At 36.2% G+C, this 22,099-nt stretch overlaps 1 protein-coding gene across 1 annotated transcript in view; it reads right to left on the bottom strand.

Annotated features, from left to right (window-relative positions):
• The window catches only part of Focad (focadhesin), a 279,696-nt gene that overhangs the window by 240,165 nt on the left and 17,432 nt on the right, over positions 1-22,099 (bottom strand). The window contains exons 2-4 of the mRNA XM_070007985.1: positions 11,945-12,040; positions 9,319-9,393; positions 1,896-2,050 (exon numbers count right to left, since the gene is read on the bottom strand). Coding sequence (XP_069864086.1) covers positions 1,896-2,050; positions 9,319-9,393; positions 11,945-12,001 — 287 coding nt within the window. The 5' untranslated portion in view covers positions 12,002-12,040. The remainder of the gene's footprint in view (positions 1-1,895; positions 2,051-9,318; positions 9,394-11,944; positions 12,041-22,099) is intronic.

The following is a 22,099-nucleotide window of genomic DNA, read 5'->3' as shown; positions in this document are numbered from 1 at the left end:
TATACAGAGAGGGTAAATATGATCTAAGTACATTACATGTATGTACAACAGTGTCATCATGAAAGCCCTTTCTAGGTATAACTTGATATAAAGAAATAAAAAATAAAATTTAATTTTAAAAGTATACAAAGAGATGATCAAAAAGAACAGAATAGAGTTTATTAAGAAAGATTAAAAGGCTAGAGGTTATGTAGTGTAATATTCTTCAAGGACAGGAAGGCATCTTGTACAGATTGATAGTTATAGCAATTCTCCTCCACTGAAGACAGCAAAAGAGATTAAGTACTCTATGTTAAAAAAGAAAAAAAAAAACTGAGTTTAAAAAAAAAAAAAAGTAAGGGCTGGGAAGGTGGCTCAGTGGTAGAGTGCTTGCCTTGAATGCCTGAAGCCCTGGGTTTGATTCCTCAACACCACATAAGCAAAAAGGAAAAAGCTGGAAGTGGCGCTGTGGATCAAGTGGTAGAGTGCTAGCCTTGAGCTGAAGAGCTGAGGGACAGCGCCCAGGCCCAGAGTTCAAGGCCCCACGACCGGACCCAAAAAAACAAAAACAAAAAAAAGTAAGAAGAATAACCCCATGGAAGAGCACAGAAAAAGAAAAAAACAAAAAGGAAGAGGAAGGCTAGGTAAAAGTTAGGAGAGAGCCAAAACACAGATAATTTAAAGTAAGCAAAAAGCGGACATTTAAGTACATTTCTTGAAAAAAAGCAGAAGAAAAATGTATCTCCTTTTCCAGGAACTATTTCGGGTGTTGGTGTCTTGGGATTTTTTTCTGAGTAGCAGTGATGGGGATGGAAACCAGGGCCATATACATGCCAGGCAAGCTCTACCACTGAGCTATATCCCGAGGCCTCAATAAGAATCAACAAGAGATACTCAAGGGTTTAAATATGCATGACCATCTTAGAATGCAGGAGATCCTTTATATGCCTTGCAATTTTATCACCCTTAATCTGTATGGATGAAATCTGGCTATTCCAAACAAATTCAAAGAATAAAATATTCTTGGGGAGGGAAGAGTTAGAGAGGTGGGGAGGGAAGGGATAGTAGAGGAAAAACAAAGGAGGAGGTAACAATGCTCAATAAGAAATGTACTCATTACCTTACTCATGTAACTGTAACTCCTCTGTGCAGTATTTTTACAATAAAAAAATATATATATATAAAAAATAAACTTTCTTTATTTGGAATAATCACAGAGAAAATATCCACAAATCACAAAATACCTTTAAAGGTATTAGTGCTATCACTTTCTTACACACATTACTAATGCTGACAGTTGACTGAAGGTTGACAATACGGTGTATAAACTGTAACACTGTATAATTAGAAGTGTTTATGGGCAACCTTCACTCTTAAAACAAGTCAAAATTCTGTATTGCAGTACTGAATTATAAACTACTTGATTATTTTTCCTATAAAAAGGGCAGTGATAAATTGAACCTCAGAACTTAAGTATACCAAATGATGAAAAGGTTTAAATTCACATGATTTTTGTCAAGCACCATGGCTCACACCTATTATCCTAGCTCCTCAAGGGGCTGAGGTTTGAGGATTATGGTTCAAAGCTATCAAGAACAGGAAAATCTAGGAAACTCTCATCTCCAATTAACTACCAAAAAGCCAGAAGTAGAGCTGGAGCTCAAGCAGTAGAGTGTCACCCTTGAGGGGAAAAGTTAAAGGACAGTACCCAGGCCCTATAATCAAGCCCTAGTATCAGCACAGAAAAATAATTTTGTTTTTTAAAATCACATGATTTTAACCAAATATGAAATATCAACTGCATAATATTTTAAGAGAAAGAAAATCAATTATCAAATCAAGACTGTTCTTTAACAGAGAATTAATGACTTTTCCTCAAAACTGAAATCATTAATCAAATACGAAGTAAAGTGTACCTGGTTGAAGGAATCAGATTGAGTATCCCATTGAGCACATAGCTGAACTCTGCATGATCTTGAGCAACAAGTGCCACCAGACCCTCACAACAGGCTGTTCGAACTACTACATTGTCACTGCAACACTTCTCCCACAGTAAGTTCAAAGCTGGAGTCTGAAATCAAAACAGTGATTAAAAGACACTTCTGATGAGCAGCAAACATACATGAGCACAGCCATTCATCAATGAGTAATTCATTCACAGTAGCTTTTCTGTACAAATGAGATGCTGTTGTCACTCTGTTCCTAGAATAATCTAAAGTCAAATTCCAAGAGAGAATTTCTCTCTCTCTCTCTCTCTCTCTCTCTCTCTCTCTCTCTCTCTCTCTCTCCCTCCCTCTCCCTCTTTCCCTCCCTTTGCCTCTTCCTCTGTCTCCCTTCCCTCCTCATTCCAAAACAATGCTGGCTACAGATACAGGTACAACCCATGTTCAAGGAGTCTCACACAGTGAAGTCTCTGTTCTAACAAATGCTCCAATCAAGAAATTTAACCAGACACCAATGGTAGTAATAGTTAATCTAACTTAACCTCCAAACACTATCCATGTTTCAAGCCTTAAATGGGAAAGATATTTTCAGAAAATGTCCCTACCACCAAACTCTACCACCTCCATTCATCTACCACCCACAATGTTCCTGCTGTAATTTGTTCAAGTCTAATGTGGGTGCTGATAGAAGAGAAAAAAGTAGAACAGAGAAACAAGGAGCTGCTTTTCCCATGGCTACCAACAAAAGCCTAAACAACTAGCCCAAGAAAATCACTGACTATGTCTATTTTTCCCTCTTTTACTGTGGGCCCTTCTTCCTTAATAGGAAAGTACAAAAAAAAAAAAAGATATATAAGTAAATACAAATACTTATTTTGAAAAATTCTATAAAAGAAAAGTCTAGCTTTTTTAACTTTCTCAGAAATTTCGGATCCCCCCCCCCAGAAAAAGACTCACTGATGATAATAAATCTACATTTAAATGTATTATGAATTAAATACATTTCCTAGTTTGGTTTTTATTAAATATCAACAATAGTCAGGTACTGGCTTTAATCCTACCTACTCATAAGACTGAGATTTGAGGATCAGAGTTCAAAGCCAGACCAGGCAGGAAAGTTCATGAGACTCTATCCCCAATTAACCACAAGAAAGCTGGAAGTGGAGCTGTGGCTTAAAGTGGAAGAGCACTAGCCTTGAGCACAAAAGCTCAGGGACAGCACCTAGACCCTGAATTCAAGACCCATGACTGAAAAAAAAAATCAAAAAGAACACATAAGGAAGCTATAACAGGATTAATAAAAACTAAGGAAAGGATTCTCAAAGCTGCCAGGGAGAAGAAAACAATCACCATTAATGGTAAACCAATCAGAATAACCAGATTTCTCAGCAGAGACCATGAAAGCAAGGAGGGCCTGGAATGAGGTATGCCATGCCCTAAAGACAAATAACTACCAACTAAGAATAATTTACTCAGCTAAGCTGTCATTCATAGTGGAGGCACAAATAAAAACCTTCCACAGCAAGGAAAAACTGAAGTAATATATCACTACCAAACCAGCATTACAAAATCTTCAAAGACGTCCTACACATCGAAAATCAACAAGAATGTGATATTGGCAGTGAAACAGCCCCCAAACACAGAACTACATAATCACAGCAAGAGTCAAGCCACAGTCCCCAAAAACAGATAGATAAAAAGGCAGGAACTGACAAACACCTCTCAATCCTAACTCTCAACATCAATGGACTTAACTCTCCAATTAAATGACACAGACTGACTAGTTGGATCAAAAAGCAAGATCCATCTTTGTGCTGTCTTCAAGAGACACATCTGGCCCCCCAAAACTCAAAAATATTCTGAAAATAAAAGGCTGAAATAAAAGCTATCAAGCAAACAGTCCCCATATGCAGGCATGAGTTGCAATCCTAATATCAAATAAAGTAGACTTCAAATTAAACTAGTCAGAAGAGACAAAGAAGGGTATTAGATACTAATAAAGGAAATGCTTCTAAAGGAGGATATAACAATCCTAAACATCTATATACTGAAAATTAGAGCACTCACTTTCATCAAACAAACACTACTTAATCTAAAAACACACAGAGACCATAACACAGTGAGTGTTGGTGACTTTAACACACCACTGTCAATCCTGGACAGATATACATGGCAAAAACTCAATAAACTACAGAGCTAAACATCTGCATAGACCAACTAGACTTAACAAACATCTACAGAATATTCCATCCAACAATACCAGAATTTACATTCTTCTCAGCAGCACATGGATCATTCTCTAAAATAGACCATGTTTTAGGGCACAAAGCAAGTTTATGCAAATTCAGAAAGACTGGAATTATTACATGCATTTTTTCAGACCACAATGGAATGAAATTAGAGCTCAATGACAAAAGCCACAATAGAAAATTCTGTAACACACGGAGACTCAACAACACGTTGTTGAATCACCAATGGGTCATGGAAGAGATCAGATCAGAAATTCAAACATCTATGATATTTAACAAAAAGGAGCACACAAAATACCAGCTCCTCTGGGACACAGCAAAGGCAGTCCCCAGAGGAAAATAGGCTCTGACTTAGGCTCTGAGTGCCTATGTCAACAAATTGGAGAAAACTCAAACCAACAATTTAATGATACACCTTAAGCTCCTTGAAAAGGAGCGACAAGCCCACCGCCAATCCAGTAGACAGAAGGAAATAATTAAAATTAAATCAGAGTTAAATGAATTAGAGATCCCAAAAAAACATAGAAAGAATCAACAAGACAAAGAGTTGGTTCTTGGAAAAAAAATCAAAAAAACTGACAGAATCTTAGCAAACCCCACCAAAAAAGAAGAGAACACATCCAAATAAACAAAATCAGAGCTAAGAATGGAAACATCATCACAGAAACTAGCAAGATTCAGAATATCATAAGGGAATACTTTGCAGACCTTTATGCTAATGAATTCAAGAATATGGGAGAAATGGAAGAAATTCTAGCAAAAATTGATATTCCCATACTAAATCAAGAAGATTTAAACCAAATAGACCCATATCAAGTAATGAAATAGAAACAGCAATAAGAGACCTCCTTTCCAAGAAAAGCCCAGGACCAGATGGATTCACTGCCAAATTCTATAGGGCCTTCAAAGGAAAACTCACTCCTATTCTATTCAAAATCTTCAGTGAAATCGGAAATGAAAGCTCACTACCAAACTCATTCTATGAAACCATCATAATCCTCATCCCAAAACCTGACAGAAACTCATCAAAGAAAGAGAACTATAGACCCATTTCCCTGATGAACACTGATGCAAAACTTCTTAATAAAATTCTGGCCAACCGACTTTAACAAGTAATCAAAAAAATTATACACTATGATCAAACAGGATTCACTCCAGGGATGCAAAACTGTTTCAATATATGCAAATCAATTAATGTAATTCAACACATCAATAGAAGCCAGGACAAGAACCACATGATTATCTCCATAGTTGCAGAAAAAGCATTTGACAGATCCAACATCCCTTTATGATGAAAGCTCTGAAGAAACTAGGAATCCATGGAGTATTCCTCAATATAATCAAGGCTGTATATGACAAACTTAAAGCCAGTATAATACTCAATGGTGAAAAGTTAAAGCTATTTCCTCTAAAATCAGGAACAAGACAAGGCTGTTTGCTCTCTCTATTCCACTTCAATATAGTATTAAAATTCCTAGCTAGAGCAGTAAAGCAAGAGATAAACATAAATGGGATCCAAATAGGAAAAGAAGAAGTAAAATTCTCCTTCTTTGCAGATGACATGATCCTCTATCTAGAGAATCCCATAGACTCCACTACCATGTAACTTGAACTTATCCAAAACTTTGGCAAAGTAGCAGGGTATAAAATCAATCCACAAAAATCAGTAGCTTTTCTCTATGCCAACAATGAGAAAAGAGAGGCTGAAATTAGGAAAGCAACTCCAACTGCAATATCCTCAACAAAAATAAAATACCTAGGAAGCAACTTATGAAAACTTCAAAAATCTGAAAAAGGAAATTAAAGCAGACATCAGGAAGTAGAATAACTTCCCATGTTCCTGGATTGGGAGGATTAACATTGCGAAAATGGCAATATTGCCAAAGGCTATATACAAGTTCAATGCAATACCCATCAATATCCCAACTTCTTTCTTTAATGAAATAGAAGTAGCCATCTAAAACTTCATATGGAACAACAAAAGACCCCAAATAGCAAAAAACAATCCTTAGCAGGAAGAACAATGCTGGAGGAATTTCAATACCAAACCTCAAACTACAAAGCCATAGTACTCAAAACGGCTTGGTACTGGCACAAGAACAGGCCTGAGGCCAATGGAGTAGATTCAAAGACTCAGAAATGAACCCACTGACCTAAGGCCACCTAATCTCTGACAAGGGAGCCAAAAAAATAAGATGGAAAAAAGATAGCCTCTTCCATAAATGGTGCTGGCAGAATTGGCTAAACATGTATAAAAAACTAAAGTTAGATCCCTATATATCACCCTGCACCAGAACCAACTCCAAATGGATCAAAGACCTTGAGGTAAAAGCAGATACCTTGAATATATTACAAGAAGAAATAGGAGAAGCACTAGGGCTCCTTGCACAGGTTGAAACTTTCTTAATAAAGATCCAGGAACACAAGAAATCAAAGAAAGGCTAGATAAATGGCATTGCATTAAACTTCAGAGTTTCTGCACGGCAAAAGATATAGCTAGCAAATATATCAAAACCCTACAGACACAGACTAAGAGAAGTTTTTTACCACCCATACAACAGACAAGGGTCTCATACCTAAAATATACCAACAGCTCAAGAAATTAATTTCCCCCAAAACAAGCCTCAAAAGAAACAACCACCCCATTAAAAAGTAGGCTAAAGACCTTAAGAGAGATCTCTCTGAAGAGGAAATACAAATGGCCAAGAGACACATGAAGAATTGCTCAACATCTCTGCCTATAAAAGAAATGTAAATCAAAACAACATTGAGATTCCACCTTACACCAGTTAGAATGTCCATAATCAAGAAATCTAATAACAACAGACGCTGGTGGTGATGTGACCAAAGGGAAATGCTATTTCTCTGTTGGTGGAAGTGTGAACTTGTTCAACTACTTTGGAAAGCAGTGGAGGTTCCTCAAAACATGAAGCTCCCCTATGACCCAGCAATCCCACTTCTGGGAATCTACCCAAATGACCACAAACAAGGCCACACTAAAGCCACCAGTACGAAGATGTTCATCACAGCATTATTTACCAAAGCCAAGATATGGAACCAACCCAAATAACCCTTGGTAGATGAATGGATCAAGAAAATGAGGTACATATACACAATGGAATCCTATGCTTCCATCAGAAAGAATAGCACTGTTCCATTCAAAAGGAAATGGAAAGACTTGGAAAAAAATTATATTAAATGAAGTAAGCCAGACCCAGAGAAAAGCAGGTTGCATGATCTCCCTCATTTGTAAGAATATGTATATGTATATAGAGAATATGAATATGTATATGATATTCTTTTTTAATAGAAAAGGTGATGAGCTATGATATTCTTAACAGGGGATCTCAATAACCCAAGTGCTTAGTGCAAAGGACTATATATAATGAAGCATATTAACATGAACTCCAAATTATGGAAACAAGAAGTTCTCATTAGACCCTGTATATAGTTTGTTCTTTTTTCTCTATTATTTTTATTCTTTCTTCATTTCTCTTAGTTTTTTGTTTTTTTTTTTTTTTTTTGTCGGTCGTGGGGCTTGAACTCTGGGCCTGGGCGTTGTCCCTTAGCTCTTCAGCTCAAGGCAAGTGCTCTACCACTTGAGCTACAGCGCCACTTCTTCTCTTAGTTTTTTGTACCTCCTGTTTCACATAATAGACAATGCAATGTCTGATAGGGAAAGGGAATCATAGAAACAGCAGAACAACAGATGAACCAAGCAACATTGATACTCACTGGACACTATATTGGAAATGAACGTTACAACTTGGGTGGGGAGGGGGTAAGTGGGAGATAAAGAGGGATGGGGTAATAATGATTAAAAACAAATGTACTTATTGCCTTATATATGTAACTGTAACCCCCAGCTTATCATCTTTTCAATTAAAAAATAATAAAAAGAACACATAAGGAAGCTAGTTTTCCGTTCCTTTGAGACAATTTATTAGGGAAATACATAAAATTTGGGGGAAAATTTAAGATCTTCAGCTTCTAAGAAAAATGAAACTGACAACATATTGTGCCCCTTTTCTTCTGTAGTTGGCTGAGCAGTCATAGCATTCCAGTATTAAGAGAATAAACAAGGAAGGAAATGTTTATATTCAATTATCTCTTTTAGTCTGAGAAAAATTATATTCACCTATATGGACAATATTAAATGCCATTACTCTATTAGTTAGTCAGAAAAACAAAAATAAATGAATAAGTATTGCCTCAGGTAATAACATGGAAGGATATTTATTAGTGAAGAGGAAACATTTAGTTACAGGGATTTGACAGTTAGTAAATCCTGGCAATTTAAGTAAAACTACTAGTCTTCTCAAAGTACATAAAGTGATTATCACCAAGATAAGGATCAAGGTTCTCAGAAAACCTAATTTATATGACTGCATAAAACATCAGCTAAATAGCCAATTAGTTGAACATGCTACTACACTTACTTCCACATGTCAGCAGAAGTTGCAAAGAAATATATCTTACAATGGCTAATGTGTGAAGAAAGAGATCAATTGATTCTGTTGTTAAAAAAAAAATCTTATTTTCATCACTCATGTTCTCTATAGAGTACACAAGAAAAGAACACCTCTGTTAAGCAGTTTCCCAACCAACTTGTCAAAATATACAATAATGATCAACAAAGCCTAAGTGGTAGGTCTCAGAATCTAAGGTATTGTTTCATTTCCGGGCACTCATCTACCTACCCTGTGATAAGAATGAGAAGGTTCCTCTAGCTCTGTCAATGTCAACTTAGAATTAACCTTTGGAGCATGACCTAAAACATGTGAAATCTCCTTTACCCAAACAGAGTGGCTCTGTTCATTCTCTCTATTTACTAAAAGAACTCCCCCCCCCAGGTAATTCTGTCAACTTTCTCTAAAACATGTCTTCGTACATTCCAATGCCCTCTCTCACCCCCTCCATATGTCACTCCTAGAGTATATTGTAATAAAATTTAAAATTTAAAAGAATACTAGAGAATAGAGCATGTAAACCATACCCCACCCAAAAAAAAAAAAAGACAACTAAAATCTTACTGTACAAAATTATTTCTACAGTCACCTGAGCTATGAGGGAAATATACATGTGTTTATGTGATCCAGCTGGTAGCAATACTTAAAGAGGAAGAAATCACAAATTTAAACACAGACCTGGTTTGTGGATTGGTGGATCTTTCCTGAAAAGCCATTTTCTTTTAAGACTGCAGCAATAAGATGACCAACAGCCTGGAAAACAAACAAAACATAATGAACACATTCTTTCATACATTCTTTCCAAAGAGTGCTTTTGATGAAACTAATACCAATACTAGCTAATGTGAATATGAGTACATAAGGTAATCAATTGGTAATTAATAAAATTCCCACTCAGTGGGAATTAGGCACTCAACACATATATCTTCTTCAGAACAACCTCCAAAGAAGGTGTTTTTATCCCAGATTACTAATGAGCAACTACAGCTTATAGATATTAAGAAAATTACCAATTTTCATTCAAATTACTTCCACTTAATATTAAAAGATAATTTGTTGGTTTATTCTCTTAAATCATGAGACAAATGAGACACCCCACAGTCTTAAAGATGCTTTTTGCATGTACATAAAATCCATCATGTTTCATCATGCACGTTAGCAAAGATGGAGAAAATAATCATCCCCTATATGTATAGCTATAGCCCACACGTACCTGAACCAACACATCAACCCTCTACCACTGCTGTTCTTCTTCCTCTATTCTGCTATATCTATTATCATTTTTCATAGGTTTCGGCCATTTCATAAGTTTTCCTGTCTCATAAATCTCTAAAATTTTCCCATACTGCTTTACCCAGAGTCCAAAATTAAGTTCAAGAGCCTTACAGAGGTGCTAGGTACATGAATGCATAAACATAGGACCTCCTAGCACCTGAGTTTCATGGCTGTATTTCTTTAGTACTACTAATAGAAAAAAAGGCTGACAACAATTACAGCCATTCTTTTTGTATGACTGGGGACATCTGCACTAATACAACTGCTCATCCTACACTTGAGGCCAAGTATGACACAGCTGAAACAGCTGAGTCTTCAAAATCTATAGGAAAGCTCAAATAACTCTGTGTATGTGCTCTGTGTGTGTGTGTGTGTGTGTGTGTGTGTGTGTGTGTGTGTGTGTGTGTGTGTGTGTGTAAGTTTTAGATACTAGAACTAATAAAAGGCCTCAATATTTTGGGTCTCAGTTTTGCACAAGTTTTCACAGGAATAGTAACTTTAGTTAAATTTATTGTCTCTTACTTCCTAGCAAAAAGATGATAACAAAAACTGAGGATTGCTGAACAATTCGAGCTCCTATTGCACAAAATATACCATTGAAAGCAATCAACTTCAAGATGTAGCATTATTTTATGTGACTACTAAGAAAGAAAAAAGGCTGTCAATTAACCTATGATATATAATCCTTCTCATAACTTACAGTCTTGATTTTACATTAATAAAAGAGCTCTTTTAGTTAATGAGTTCTTTTAGACTCATTTAGAAATTCATGGCCAAGCTCACAAATATGCAGGCAATACCAACTGCATCTCAACTGCTCCATTAATTAATAGATGCAATCCAACTTCAAGGATGTTAAAATGAAAAAAAAAAATGTGTGTGAACCAAAGAAACATGATACTAAATTTAAGAAATGGATACAAAAGAACAATCAGAAGTATTTGATTTACAGAAGGCTGAGCACAATTACAGGACCCTAAGAAAGCCAACAGTAAATGCAACAGGGATCAAAACAAGCTACAGTTCATATTTAGGAAGAACTAAAAGGAAATAAGCTTAATGTTATATATCTCCCCACCTTCAGCAAGGCTCAATTCCTCTCATTTATTTTCAGTTCATCCACTAACAAATTAGATATCAAATTTATTTGAAAAACAAAACATAAGAATATATCAGCCTACATTGCTCCTTTAATTTAAATAGACATTTTACATTAAACAATAGAAAAATATTTTTCACTTAATAGTAACACATATAGGCATTTCCTTTTAATCTTTGCTAAAAGATTGGTATTATTTTCTCCAAGCACAGAAGAATAAAAATCATGGGCAATATGCTCCAAGACTTCATCATCTTCTTTATAGGAAAGACTTTTGCTGCAGAGAACAAGCTATGACTCACCAACCCAGTCAGGTGGAAGGGAATCTTGCATAAGGAGTGTTATTCTCCTCATGGAAGGGCTCACCACCATCCAGCTAAGTAAGTCACAGCAGGCATCTCCAAAGCTAACTGGTGAAATTATCCAACATGCTGTCAGTGGTAAAGTCTTCGGGCAGATTTTTACTGATTTCTCAGCTTTATTCACAGATGTTATTATGGTACCTTGTTAACCAGAATGCTTCTACTTAACTCTTGTCTTAATTATTAAAAAGGTCTCTAAATCAAATTACCATAAGCTTAAAAGGTAGATCAGACTTTATTAATATGGGTATTTAAATTATTGAATGTTATTATTATAAAAATCCATTATTCTCAATAGTTGTAGAAGGATAGAATATATCCTTAAGGTATTAATCCCTCCTACTCTGTGGATGCATATAAGCAATATATTAATGCATATAAGCAATAATTAATGATAGGTACAAAACACACACACATATATTCAGAAATCTTATACTTAATTAACATTTTATTATTTCAAGGAAAAAAAGTATGATACAAGTAGAAGCTGAGCTTAACTAAAAATAAGTCTCTATGTTCAGAATGTAGAAAACATTATTAAGAAGCAAAAATAAAAAAATAAAATTACCTGTGACTGAATAAGAGAATTTGGAAAGTCAAACCTTTTCTTGATATCATCTGACATTTTTGCTTCTCTTACATGTGTATCTGTAGCTTCTGTAGCCTAAACAAAAAGAATACTTATTAGCATTCCAGTTGATCTGAATGAGTCTTCAAATAACATGTAATTCATTTCAAAGACAATACAATTAAGCTATTGGGCATTTTAGTGTAATCCTTCATACAGTCACCATTAGTAACCACTTCTGCACTCAAATATAATTGATACAGAAACTATAAATGCCCAAGAGCTCTTATTTTTTCCCATAAGAGTTAAACCTGAAACCAACGAGTTCGCATGCTATAGAACCTAAATACTACTACTACTACTACTACTACTACTACTACTACAACTGCTGCTGCTGCTGCTAATAATAATAATAATAATAATAATAATAATAATAGAACCACACATTTGAGCTAGAAATTAACCTTTAGATTAGATCAAAACTTAGATGGGAGAAAATGTCAAACTGTCATAGAACTGTTTAAACTATGTCTCCATTTTGACACAAGCTTTCATTTAAACACTAATCCAATGATAAGTATAACACCTAGGTGAGCTTTTTCCAGGAAGCATATAAATGACCTAGAAACCCACACATCCAAACAAACATGTTTGTCTCATGACCTAGAAACTCACACATCAGAACAAACTGCTTGTCTTCTAAAAGAAAAGCAAGCAATTAGCACCAGTTTTTTAGTATTTACACCACACACCCTTTCTCTTTTTTTGTTTTAGGTCTGAGACCAGGATTCAATAGTACCTGCCACTTTCACTCATTGGCTAGCACTCTACCAACTGAACCACACCTCCAACCCCTACACCACAGCTTTCATTCTTACTATGCTCTAAAAATAATATGCAAAAGATGAATAATATGGATTTCCTAAGGAACTCAATTTCCATCATGAAGCACTGAACCTATCAAGTTGCATTATTCTAAAAAAATAGTTGTTTTAGATTGCCTATGTATTACAATATAATTTTAAAATAGAACTTATGTCAATACAATACACCACTAGGTAAAGCATTGTAGTTTGATGTGGTTTGAATATGTCTCCAAGGGTCTGTGTGTTGCAATTTAATCCCCATTGTGAGCTGTCCAAAGAGTAGAAGCTCAAAGTAAGGTTTTTACAGATAGGGCCTTTGAAAAGTATCTAGGATAAGTTCAACAGATTGGAACCCTCTGAATGAACACTAGTGGTTTTATAAGTATTAGGAGAAAGACCAGAAACACACAGAGCCATCATTCCCTGTCTTTTGCCATGTAATCCTAAATTCCTCAGTTCTGCCTGCAAGAAAGCCATGACCAGATGGAGGCCTTCAACCTCAAGAACTGTGACTTAAATCTCTTTTCTTTTTTTCAAATATTTTTATTATTTAAGTAGTTTTACAAGGGAGTTGCCATTCAACAAAGCCATTTAAGAACATAATGCCTTGATCCATGTCACCCCTTTCAGCAATCTCAGCCATCTCTCCCAGCCTACTCCTTCCCTCACTTCTGTTAAGTTTTGTAGGATATAAATTGAATTTTTGACTCAAGTATTTTATTTCAGTGACACAAGCTGACTGATACACTTGTTTATATCATTTTTTAAAAGGTGACAAAAAAATGCCTTTTTACTGTCCAAAAAGGAAGCATGTTGTATTGGACCTGCAGAATCTTTCTATTTTTAATCCCTTTTTTCTAAAGTTAAATCCCTAATGTTAGGGCAATTTCTCCAAAAACAATTTAAGATTACAAACTATTCCCCTATGTAAATCTACCCATTAGCTTAAAAAGCCAGAATTTCTTCAACATTCCAATTTTGTCACATACAACTTTCTTGAAATTTCTTATTTGATTTCCACCATATTCTGTAATGTAATTTCTTACAGTGTATCATTACAAATCCCAGGAAAGACAGATCACTATGAGGGAAGAATTCTGTGGGAGCCAGGCACCAATGGCTCATACCCGTAATCCTAGCTACTCAGGAGGCTGAGATCTGAGGATGACGGTTCAAAACCAGCCTGGGCAATAAAGTCCATGAGATTCTTATCTCCAATTTACCACCAGAAAATCAGAAGTGGCGATGTGGCTCAAAGTGGTAGAGCACTAGCCTTAAGTGACAATGCTCAGGGACAGCACCCAGGCCCTGAGTTCAAGTCTCACAGCTGACAAAAAAAAAAAATCTGTGGGGACAATATTTAAGAAGTACTACTTCTTAAGTGCCTGTGGTATACTTAGGCCCTGTTCTAGGTACTAGAGCTATATAGTAAATCATCTTTGCACTCAAGACTTGATATTAGTAAAAAGAGACAAAAATAATTTTTAAATACATCAATGTTACATATTAGAAGGCAGTAAATGCTGAGGAAAAAATGTTTTAAATGAAGCAGAATACAAAGAATGAAAAGCAGGGAAAGATATACGTTGTCTTTCTTTACTTTTTAAATATATAATTTTAGTGTTATTATTAAAGTATTATATAGAGGGGCCATACATACTTTTAAATTATCCCATTAAAATTTTTAAAAAATTGCTATTATAAAGATGTATTTTCTGTCTTAAATAAGGTGGACAGGGTTGGTCAGAATATAAACATATTTAAAGGAAAAAAAAATTAGCCTGACTCATCTAACATATCTAGGAGAAGAGTATCACAGAAACAGGAAACAGGTAAGCAAAAGCCTTAATTAAGCTAAGAAATTATTCAACATCTGTTGTAAGGAGAAGAGATGAGTACAAGGTACAATGAAGATGAAAGTGTATGGTAAATCAAGTCAAGAGTCAGTGAGAAGCTAGATCATAAAAAGCTTTGTAAACCACAGGAACTGATAGACTTATCCTGAATGAAATGAGAATTTGCTGCAGATATTTACTCCATTGAGACAAGGAGTGATCAGAAAGCCAGGCATGGTAGCACACACCTGTAATCCTAGCACTCAGGGAGCTGAGATAGAAGGATCACAAATTCAAAGCCAGCTTAGGCTACATAGCAAGATGTTCTCAAAACAAAGCAACAACCCAGAAGAAAAGCCATTTGGTTCTAGATATACTTGAAAGGGAGAACCTACATACATTCAATGACAGAACAGAGATGTTAAGGATAACTCCAAGATTTTAACCAGTGCAACTTTTATTTCTAATCTCAATTCCTTTAGGTATTTTACATAGTAAACAAAATAAGCTCTATATTACTTCTAACATGGCATATATATGCCTAAATGATGAAGGAAGCTGCCATCAACTGAGATGGAAAAAGATTTGTGGGAGAAGACTAGACATAATACTTTGGATAGTTAAGTCTGAGATGCTAATAGATATTCAAGAGAGGGTATCAGGTAGAAAGTTGAGGAGATTAATCTAAAATTGGAGAGGCTTAGTTGGAGATATTAATAATGGTATAAATCATTAAAGAACTTGAAAAGGACTTAAAGCAAAATGTATATTTAACATTGTTTAACTCACAGTTTACCAAATTTATCTGGTTATGCAATCATGGAAATGCTTGAGAACCATCTACACAATCAGTCCTTCCCAGGATACACATCTGGAAAAATTGTTTTATAGACATCTCCTAGTCCTCTGTCCATTCTGCTTTCTGAGTTTTACTTCCATGGAGGTACTGCCAGGCTCTCAGCCTTGTGCTCTTCTTCCCTCCATAAACTTTCCTTCTACTATAAGTTTCATTTAGTCCAGATCTCCAAACACTTCCACACTTTCTCTTATGAAGTTCTAACATGGTCAAAAACAAACACATTATTTCCTCTGATAAAACTGTTCACAATTCAATCCATCTTTTCTCTGTTCTCTTGCAATAATTTCCTTCACATCATTCTCTAAGCCCAGTCAGCTACAAAGTCTGCTGCATCTTTTCCCTCTTTTCTCTAGCTAGCCTCATCATCTTCATTCTTCATGCCAGAATTACTCCAGTAACTGCTTAGTCCTGGGGCTCTCCATGCTTGAGTTCATACAGGGTTTTCTGATTAATGGTCCTGAATTGCTATTTCTACCAGCACATCATTTCCTTGTGACGAATTCATAGTGGGTTTTCAATTGCCTGTCAGATTAAATGTAAATTGTGATGCCCAGCTTCCAAGCTCATTCAACTTCATTTTGCTGCTATAATTCCAACCTAGCTAAAACAGTTTACAAAATGGTCTTGCATACTGAAAATCTGCTCTTTCCTAAAGGGTTTATTTGTAAATTTCTCTCCCACATAGAATGTCCTTATTTCTATGTTCCCACTATTTAAATACCAAATTCCTTACATACAACATTTATTAAGCTTTTCTCAACTAGCTACATCTACCAGTAATCACCTTGCTTTGCTATTAGTGCCTTTGGTCTGACTCATATTAGCATGGAAATATTAACATAAGAATTAGAAATCTTTTTCTGTAAAGAACCAGACAGCAACTATTTAAATATGCTATTGTAGCCCAAAAGCAGCAATAGGCAATATATATGGATTATAGTTGTGTTTCAATAAAATTCTATTTATAAAAACAAGTGTCAGATGGGCCATAGTTTGGTACACATAATAACTCTTTTTTTTTTTTTTTTTTGCCAATCCTGGGGCTTGACTCAGGGCTTGGGCACTGTTCTTTCTTTTGTTCAAGGCTAGCACTCTACCACTTCAGCCACAGCACCACTTCGGCTTTTTCATGTGGTACAGAGGAATTGAACCCAGGGCTTCATGCATGCTAGACAAGCACTCTATTACTAAACTACATTCCCAGCCCCATAATAACAAATTTTAAATGAATTTGTAACATTTCTTGACATAATAGCTACAGTTAACATCCAAGTTCTAGCCCAATGCTTCTGAGAAGCCAGGGTAAATACATAAAGTAAGTTATATACCTCTTTTGTTATTTAAAAATAGAAAAATACCCTTTATCAATAAAAACAAAGGTTTCATGTCCTTAAACTAAGAGAGAATCCGTGCTTTAACATCAAAATACAGAATGATATCACACGCAATGTTCTCAATGACCTAAGCAAAAGGAAGTTTTATATTACTTAGTTTTTAAGCAAACCCTAGATAAAGCCATAGGTATAATGTAATATGTAATTCAGCAAGAGTTACAGCCAATGAGGTCCAAGTGCAATACTTTCTGATGATCTAATCTAACCAACAGAACATAGGCTTTAGAGTATCCAGAAAGGCAACTGCCTATGTGCCATAGAATAGATTCACTCAAATGTCAACAGCGATAGAAGAAAATGTGAGTGGTCCTTCCTGATTCAGGCCCAAGATGCTGGAATTCGTACATGGCTTTGAGGATCAGATGAGCTAATAGCTAATGAGTTACACTAACAGCTAATTTTAGCAGAGCTGAGACATTAAAAAGATGATATTAAAAAGGTGATTTCACAAAATGGGCTACTATGATCATAGTGCTGCTTTCATCAAAATAACCTAAGTATAAATGTCAAATATCTCATCTTACAAAAGACAGCCCTAATTTCAGTGTGATACTTTATAGAGAATTAATACATTTTTTAAATCTATAGTAACTTTATCTTTCATAATAAATGACCATTAAAGGATTCTTAAACCTACTACCAAAGCTGCAATATGACTTGCTATCATTCTCAATTTGCTATTCTTAGGCTAGAAATTGTATGTGACTTTCATCTGCTGGAGACTTTTACTTCAAGGTTAATCACAACTATTTGGCCTTTCAAGGTATAAAAACACCACATTCTTTGAGGGAATAAAAAAAAATACACAGGCTTGCTTTATCATTTAATGTGAAGTATGTCCTACTTTATTTTTAATCTCAACTTCCATTGGATACTTTATACATTAAAGGGAAGCAAATTATATATTGTTTATCATGGTATTCTTACTAAAAGGAAATCAGTCTTAATAAATCACATATTACAAAAGGGTGTTTCATTTTAAAAGATTTATTTCCAACCCAACATTATGCCTTTTTTTTTTGTCCACCTATACCTAAATCAAAAAAGAGAATTTTTAATGAGGTCTTTAAACTCCCCATGAATCAGTTAATATAAGCAATTATCATATTATCTGCCAAGGTGTTTCAGTAACAGAAGAATACTTCTAAGAAAATAAATCCATCAACTGCACTCAAGAAACAATATATTTTTAAAACTTGCATATAGATAAAGCATTTTGAGCTTTCAACTCTTCCTCATTTTATATCGGATATGAAAATATACACCACATGTCATATAAAAGTACCAAAATCACATTAAGTACATAAAAGCATTTAATGTCAAACTCCAGATTAAGAGCATTATCTGACAAACAAGAGAAAAAACATCTATCTAATTATACTCACAAGTACTGTGGAAACCTAGCACAAAGGAATAACAGACCATAGTTCAGGGATATAGGGTCAAATGGGTTTGAAGGTTTAAAAAAAAGAAAGACACTTGAATTTGAGCACTCTTGACTACCAAATTACCATATAGGAAGGTAATAGCAGCAGTCTAGGTAAAAGTTAAGACTATCTAGAATATTTTTTAATTTTTTTTCTTGCTAGTATGAGGGCTTGAATTCAGGGCCTAGGCATTGCCCCTGAGCTCTTTTGTTCAAGATGAGCATTCTGCCACTTGTGCCACAGATCTACTCCTAGCTTTTTGTGATTAACTGGAGATAAGAGTCTCACAGACTTTTTTTCCTGCCTGGGCTGGCTCAGATCTCAGCCTCCTGTGTAGCTAGCACTACAGATGTGAGCCACTAGTGCCCAGCTAGAATATATTCTAAAAGATAGTGCACATTAAAAAAAAGTCTCTAGATTAATTTTATATGTGTGTGTGTGTATATATCATTCACATTAATTGGACCCTGTTTTAAACACGCAGTCTTTCATTGTAAACTATTGTGATTACTGGTTATAACATTATCTAGGTTTTTTCCCTTCCCAGAAATTAAGCTATGGACTCATCACCCTAAGGGTGTATAAAGTAGTTCCAATTTATCCTTAAAAAACACATTCTAAGACACTAGGGGATGCCTAAAGCTACAGATAGCACCCAATGCACAAGCACAGTGATAGGCAACCTGGAGACAGATAATATGTGATTTGGAGCAGGTAGAATATACAGTGCAGAAACACTTGACAAAAGAATGATTCATGTCCTAGGTAGGATAGACCAGAATGACTAGTATTTCATTACGCTACTCAAAATGCAGTACAATTTAAAACTGATAAACTGTTTCTGGAATTTTCCATTCAATATTTTATAGTTGACTAAGAGTAACTGAAGTCACAGAAAACAAAAATGTAGACAAAAGGAAAATATTTTGATAATTCTTTTAATTATTTTTTGTATGAATAATTTATAAAGTTAAGGAGTATACCAACAAAATTTGAGCTGGGCTGGGCTGTAGCTCATGGTAGGCACAAGAACTTGCCTATTATGCATATAAACCTAGATTCAATTGCTAGCACTAAAAAATAAACTAAAATAAATTTGAGCTAATATTATAACGTTATCAAGACAATGGATCTGAGTATATCCCAGCCTCTCCCAATTCATTGATCCTGCCTCCCAAAAAGAAAGGAGGGCTGGGCGCTGGTGGCTCACGCCTGTAGTCCTAGCTACTCAGGAGGCTGAGATCTGAGGATCATGGTTCAAAGCCAGCCCAGGCAAGGAAAGAGTCTTCTTATCTCCAATAAACCACTAGAAAACCAGAAGTGGCGCTGTGGCTCAAGCAGTAGAGTGCTTGCCTTGAGCTGAATAGCTGAGGTACAGCGCCCAGGCCCAGAGTTCAAGCCCCATGACCAGCCAAAAAAAAAAGGAGGAGAGTAATTTTTCTAGATATATCAAATAACTGCCTTGCTCTTCTATCCAACATTTATATCTTCCTTATCCTTCTGCCTATCTGTTTCAAACATTTCTCCTTAGGATCAGGCAACTGGCTCTGTTTCATATATACTACTGAGTGCTGACACCTAGTAGGAATTCAAGCCTACTCTAGATCTTCAAATCTGAAAGCTAATTTTTTAATGAGGTCTTCAAACTCCCCCATTAACAGAACACTTAATATAAACAAATCTAACTGCCATCTACATTTCCAAATTAACAGGATCAGACACCCTGAAAACTGTTTTATAAGAGGGAGAAAACATGAAGAACCCTGGTGGCTAATGCCTTTAATCCTAGCTACTCAGGAGGCTGAGATCTGAGGATAACGGTTCAGAACCAGCCTGAAAGTCCATGAGATTCTTTTTTTTTTTTTTTTGTCCATGAGATTCTTATCTCCAATTAACCACTAGAAAACCATAAGTGGCCCTGTGGCTCAAGTGGTAGAGCACTCCCCATGAGCTGAAGAGCTGATGGACCATGCCCAGGCTCAAAGTTCAAGCCCCACGACCAACCAAAAAAAGAGGGAACGGAGAGCCGAAAGTCAGGTGCCAGTGGCTCACACCTGTAATCCTAGCTATTCAGGAGGAGGCTGGGATCTGAGGATCGCAGTTTGGAGCCAGCCCAGGGAGGAAAGTCTGTGAGACTTTTATCTCCAATTAACTACCACCGGGCTGGGATGTAGCTCAGTGGCAAAGCGCTTGCCTAGCAAGTGCAACGTCCTGAGTTCGATCCCCAGTACCAAAAAAAAAAAGAAAAGACAAAAAACTACCACCCTCCACACACACACACAAAAAAAAAAAAAAAAAAGCCAGAAATGGAGCTGTGGCTTAAGTGGTTAAGTTTCAGCCTTGAGCAAAGGAGCTTAGGGAGGGACAGCACCCAGGCCCTGAGTTCAAGCCCCAAGACCAACACACACAGAAAAAGAGAGGCCAAAAATACATAATGAAGAGACCACTAGGCACCCACCAGTGTCTATTCCCTTTTCCCTCTGAATTAATGAAACTACTAACTAGTTGAATTACATTTCCATACCACAAGTATGATTTTATTATATATGATCTTGTGATTCAATTCTTTCTAGTTAAGTTTGAAGTGATGCACCATCCTAGACTACAGCCTGCTTCCTCCTCTCAACCACACTGAATTCTCCAACAATAATCTAGATTGAATTATGCACATGAAGACAATGCCCACAGAACACTTGTTTGTCAATCAAACAAGATGGAAGGAACCTGAGTCCCTAAATGACAGCTTAGTATAGAGCTGTACAGTGGAAACTCCAACTATTATATTTAAAAACATTATCTTCTAATTTACTTGAAAACACAGCATTTTGGTATCTCTTTGTTTCAGCAACTAGTACTTCCTTACTAGTACAATGAATCTGACATCATTTCCATTTCAAACCTTTTTTTCATGGTGGAAAAAAAAAATATCACAAAAGTCAAAGCAAGTCAGGTGTAACACCAGCTACTGGGGGATTTAGACAACAAAGCAAGGCCTGTCAAAAAAGGACAGAGAGAGAAAGGAGGGAGATGGAACAGAGGGAGGGAGGGAAGGAGGAGGAGGTGGAGGAAAGAAAGGAAAGAGGGAGGGAAGAAGGAAGGGATGGAGGGAGAGGGAGATGGGAGAGGAAAGGAATGAAGGGGAGGGAAGGAAAGGAGAGGGAAGTAGGAGGGATAGAGGAAAGAAGGGAAGGAGAGAAAGAAGGGAGAGAGGGAAGTAGGCAAGGATGAAAGAAATGGAAGGGGAGACCCAGAAGAGGAGGAGGAAAGAGGAAGGAAGAGAGAAAAGGAAGAAGGAAGGGGAAGGGAGGAGAGAGAAAGAGATGGAGGGGGGAAAAACAGGGGAAGAAGAAGTGAATAGGGAGAGACAGAATTGGTGGGAGGAAAGAGGGGAGAGGAGAAAAGAAAGGGATGGAAGGAAGGAAGAAGGGAAGGAAGGAAAGGAAGGAGGGAATGAGGGATGGAGGGAAGGAAGAAGAGAATGAGACAGAGACAGGGACAAGGAAGAGAAAAGATTAAACAGGAAAGATTAAAGAAGTTAGCAAAAAGAAAAATTGTTATCCTAGAGATCAAGGTAAGAAGGGAAGTTTCTTTCAGCCAGCTTTCTCTCCACTAGACCATCAGTAACACGAAGCATGATCAATGAATGTTCCACATCGCTGCATCATATCCCAGGAATCTTATGATCTATAATTCAAATACTGAACAAATTTAGGACACTATGGGCTGTAATGACCTCATTGGTTATGTTACTAAAAGTACATCAAATTGCAATCA

Source organism: Dipodomys merriami, unplaced genomic scaffold, assembly GCF_024711535.1.
Source record: "Dipodomys merriami isolate MVZ:Mamm:240054 unplaced genomic scaffold, mDipMer1.0.p SCAF_11, whole genome shotgun sequence".
NCBI lineage: Eukaryota > Metazoa > Chordata > Mammalia > Rodentia > Heteromyidae > Dipodomys > Dipodomys merriami.
The sequence above is the reverse complement of the archived record's forward strand: the minus strand, read 5'-3'. Positions and strand labels throughout refer to the sequence as shown.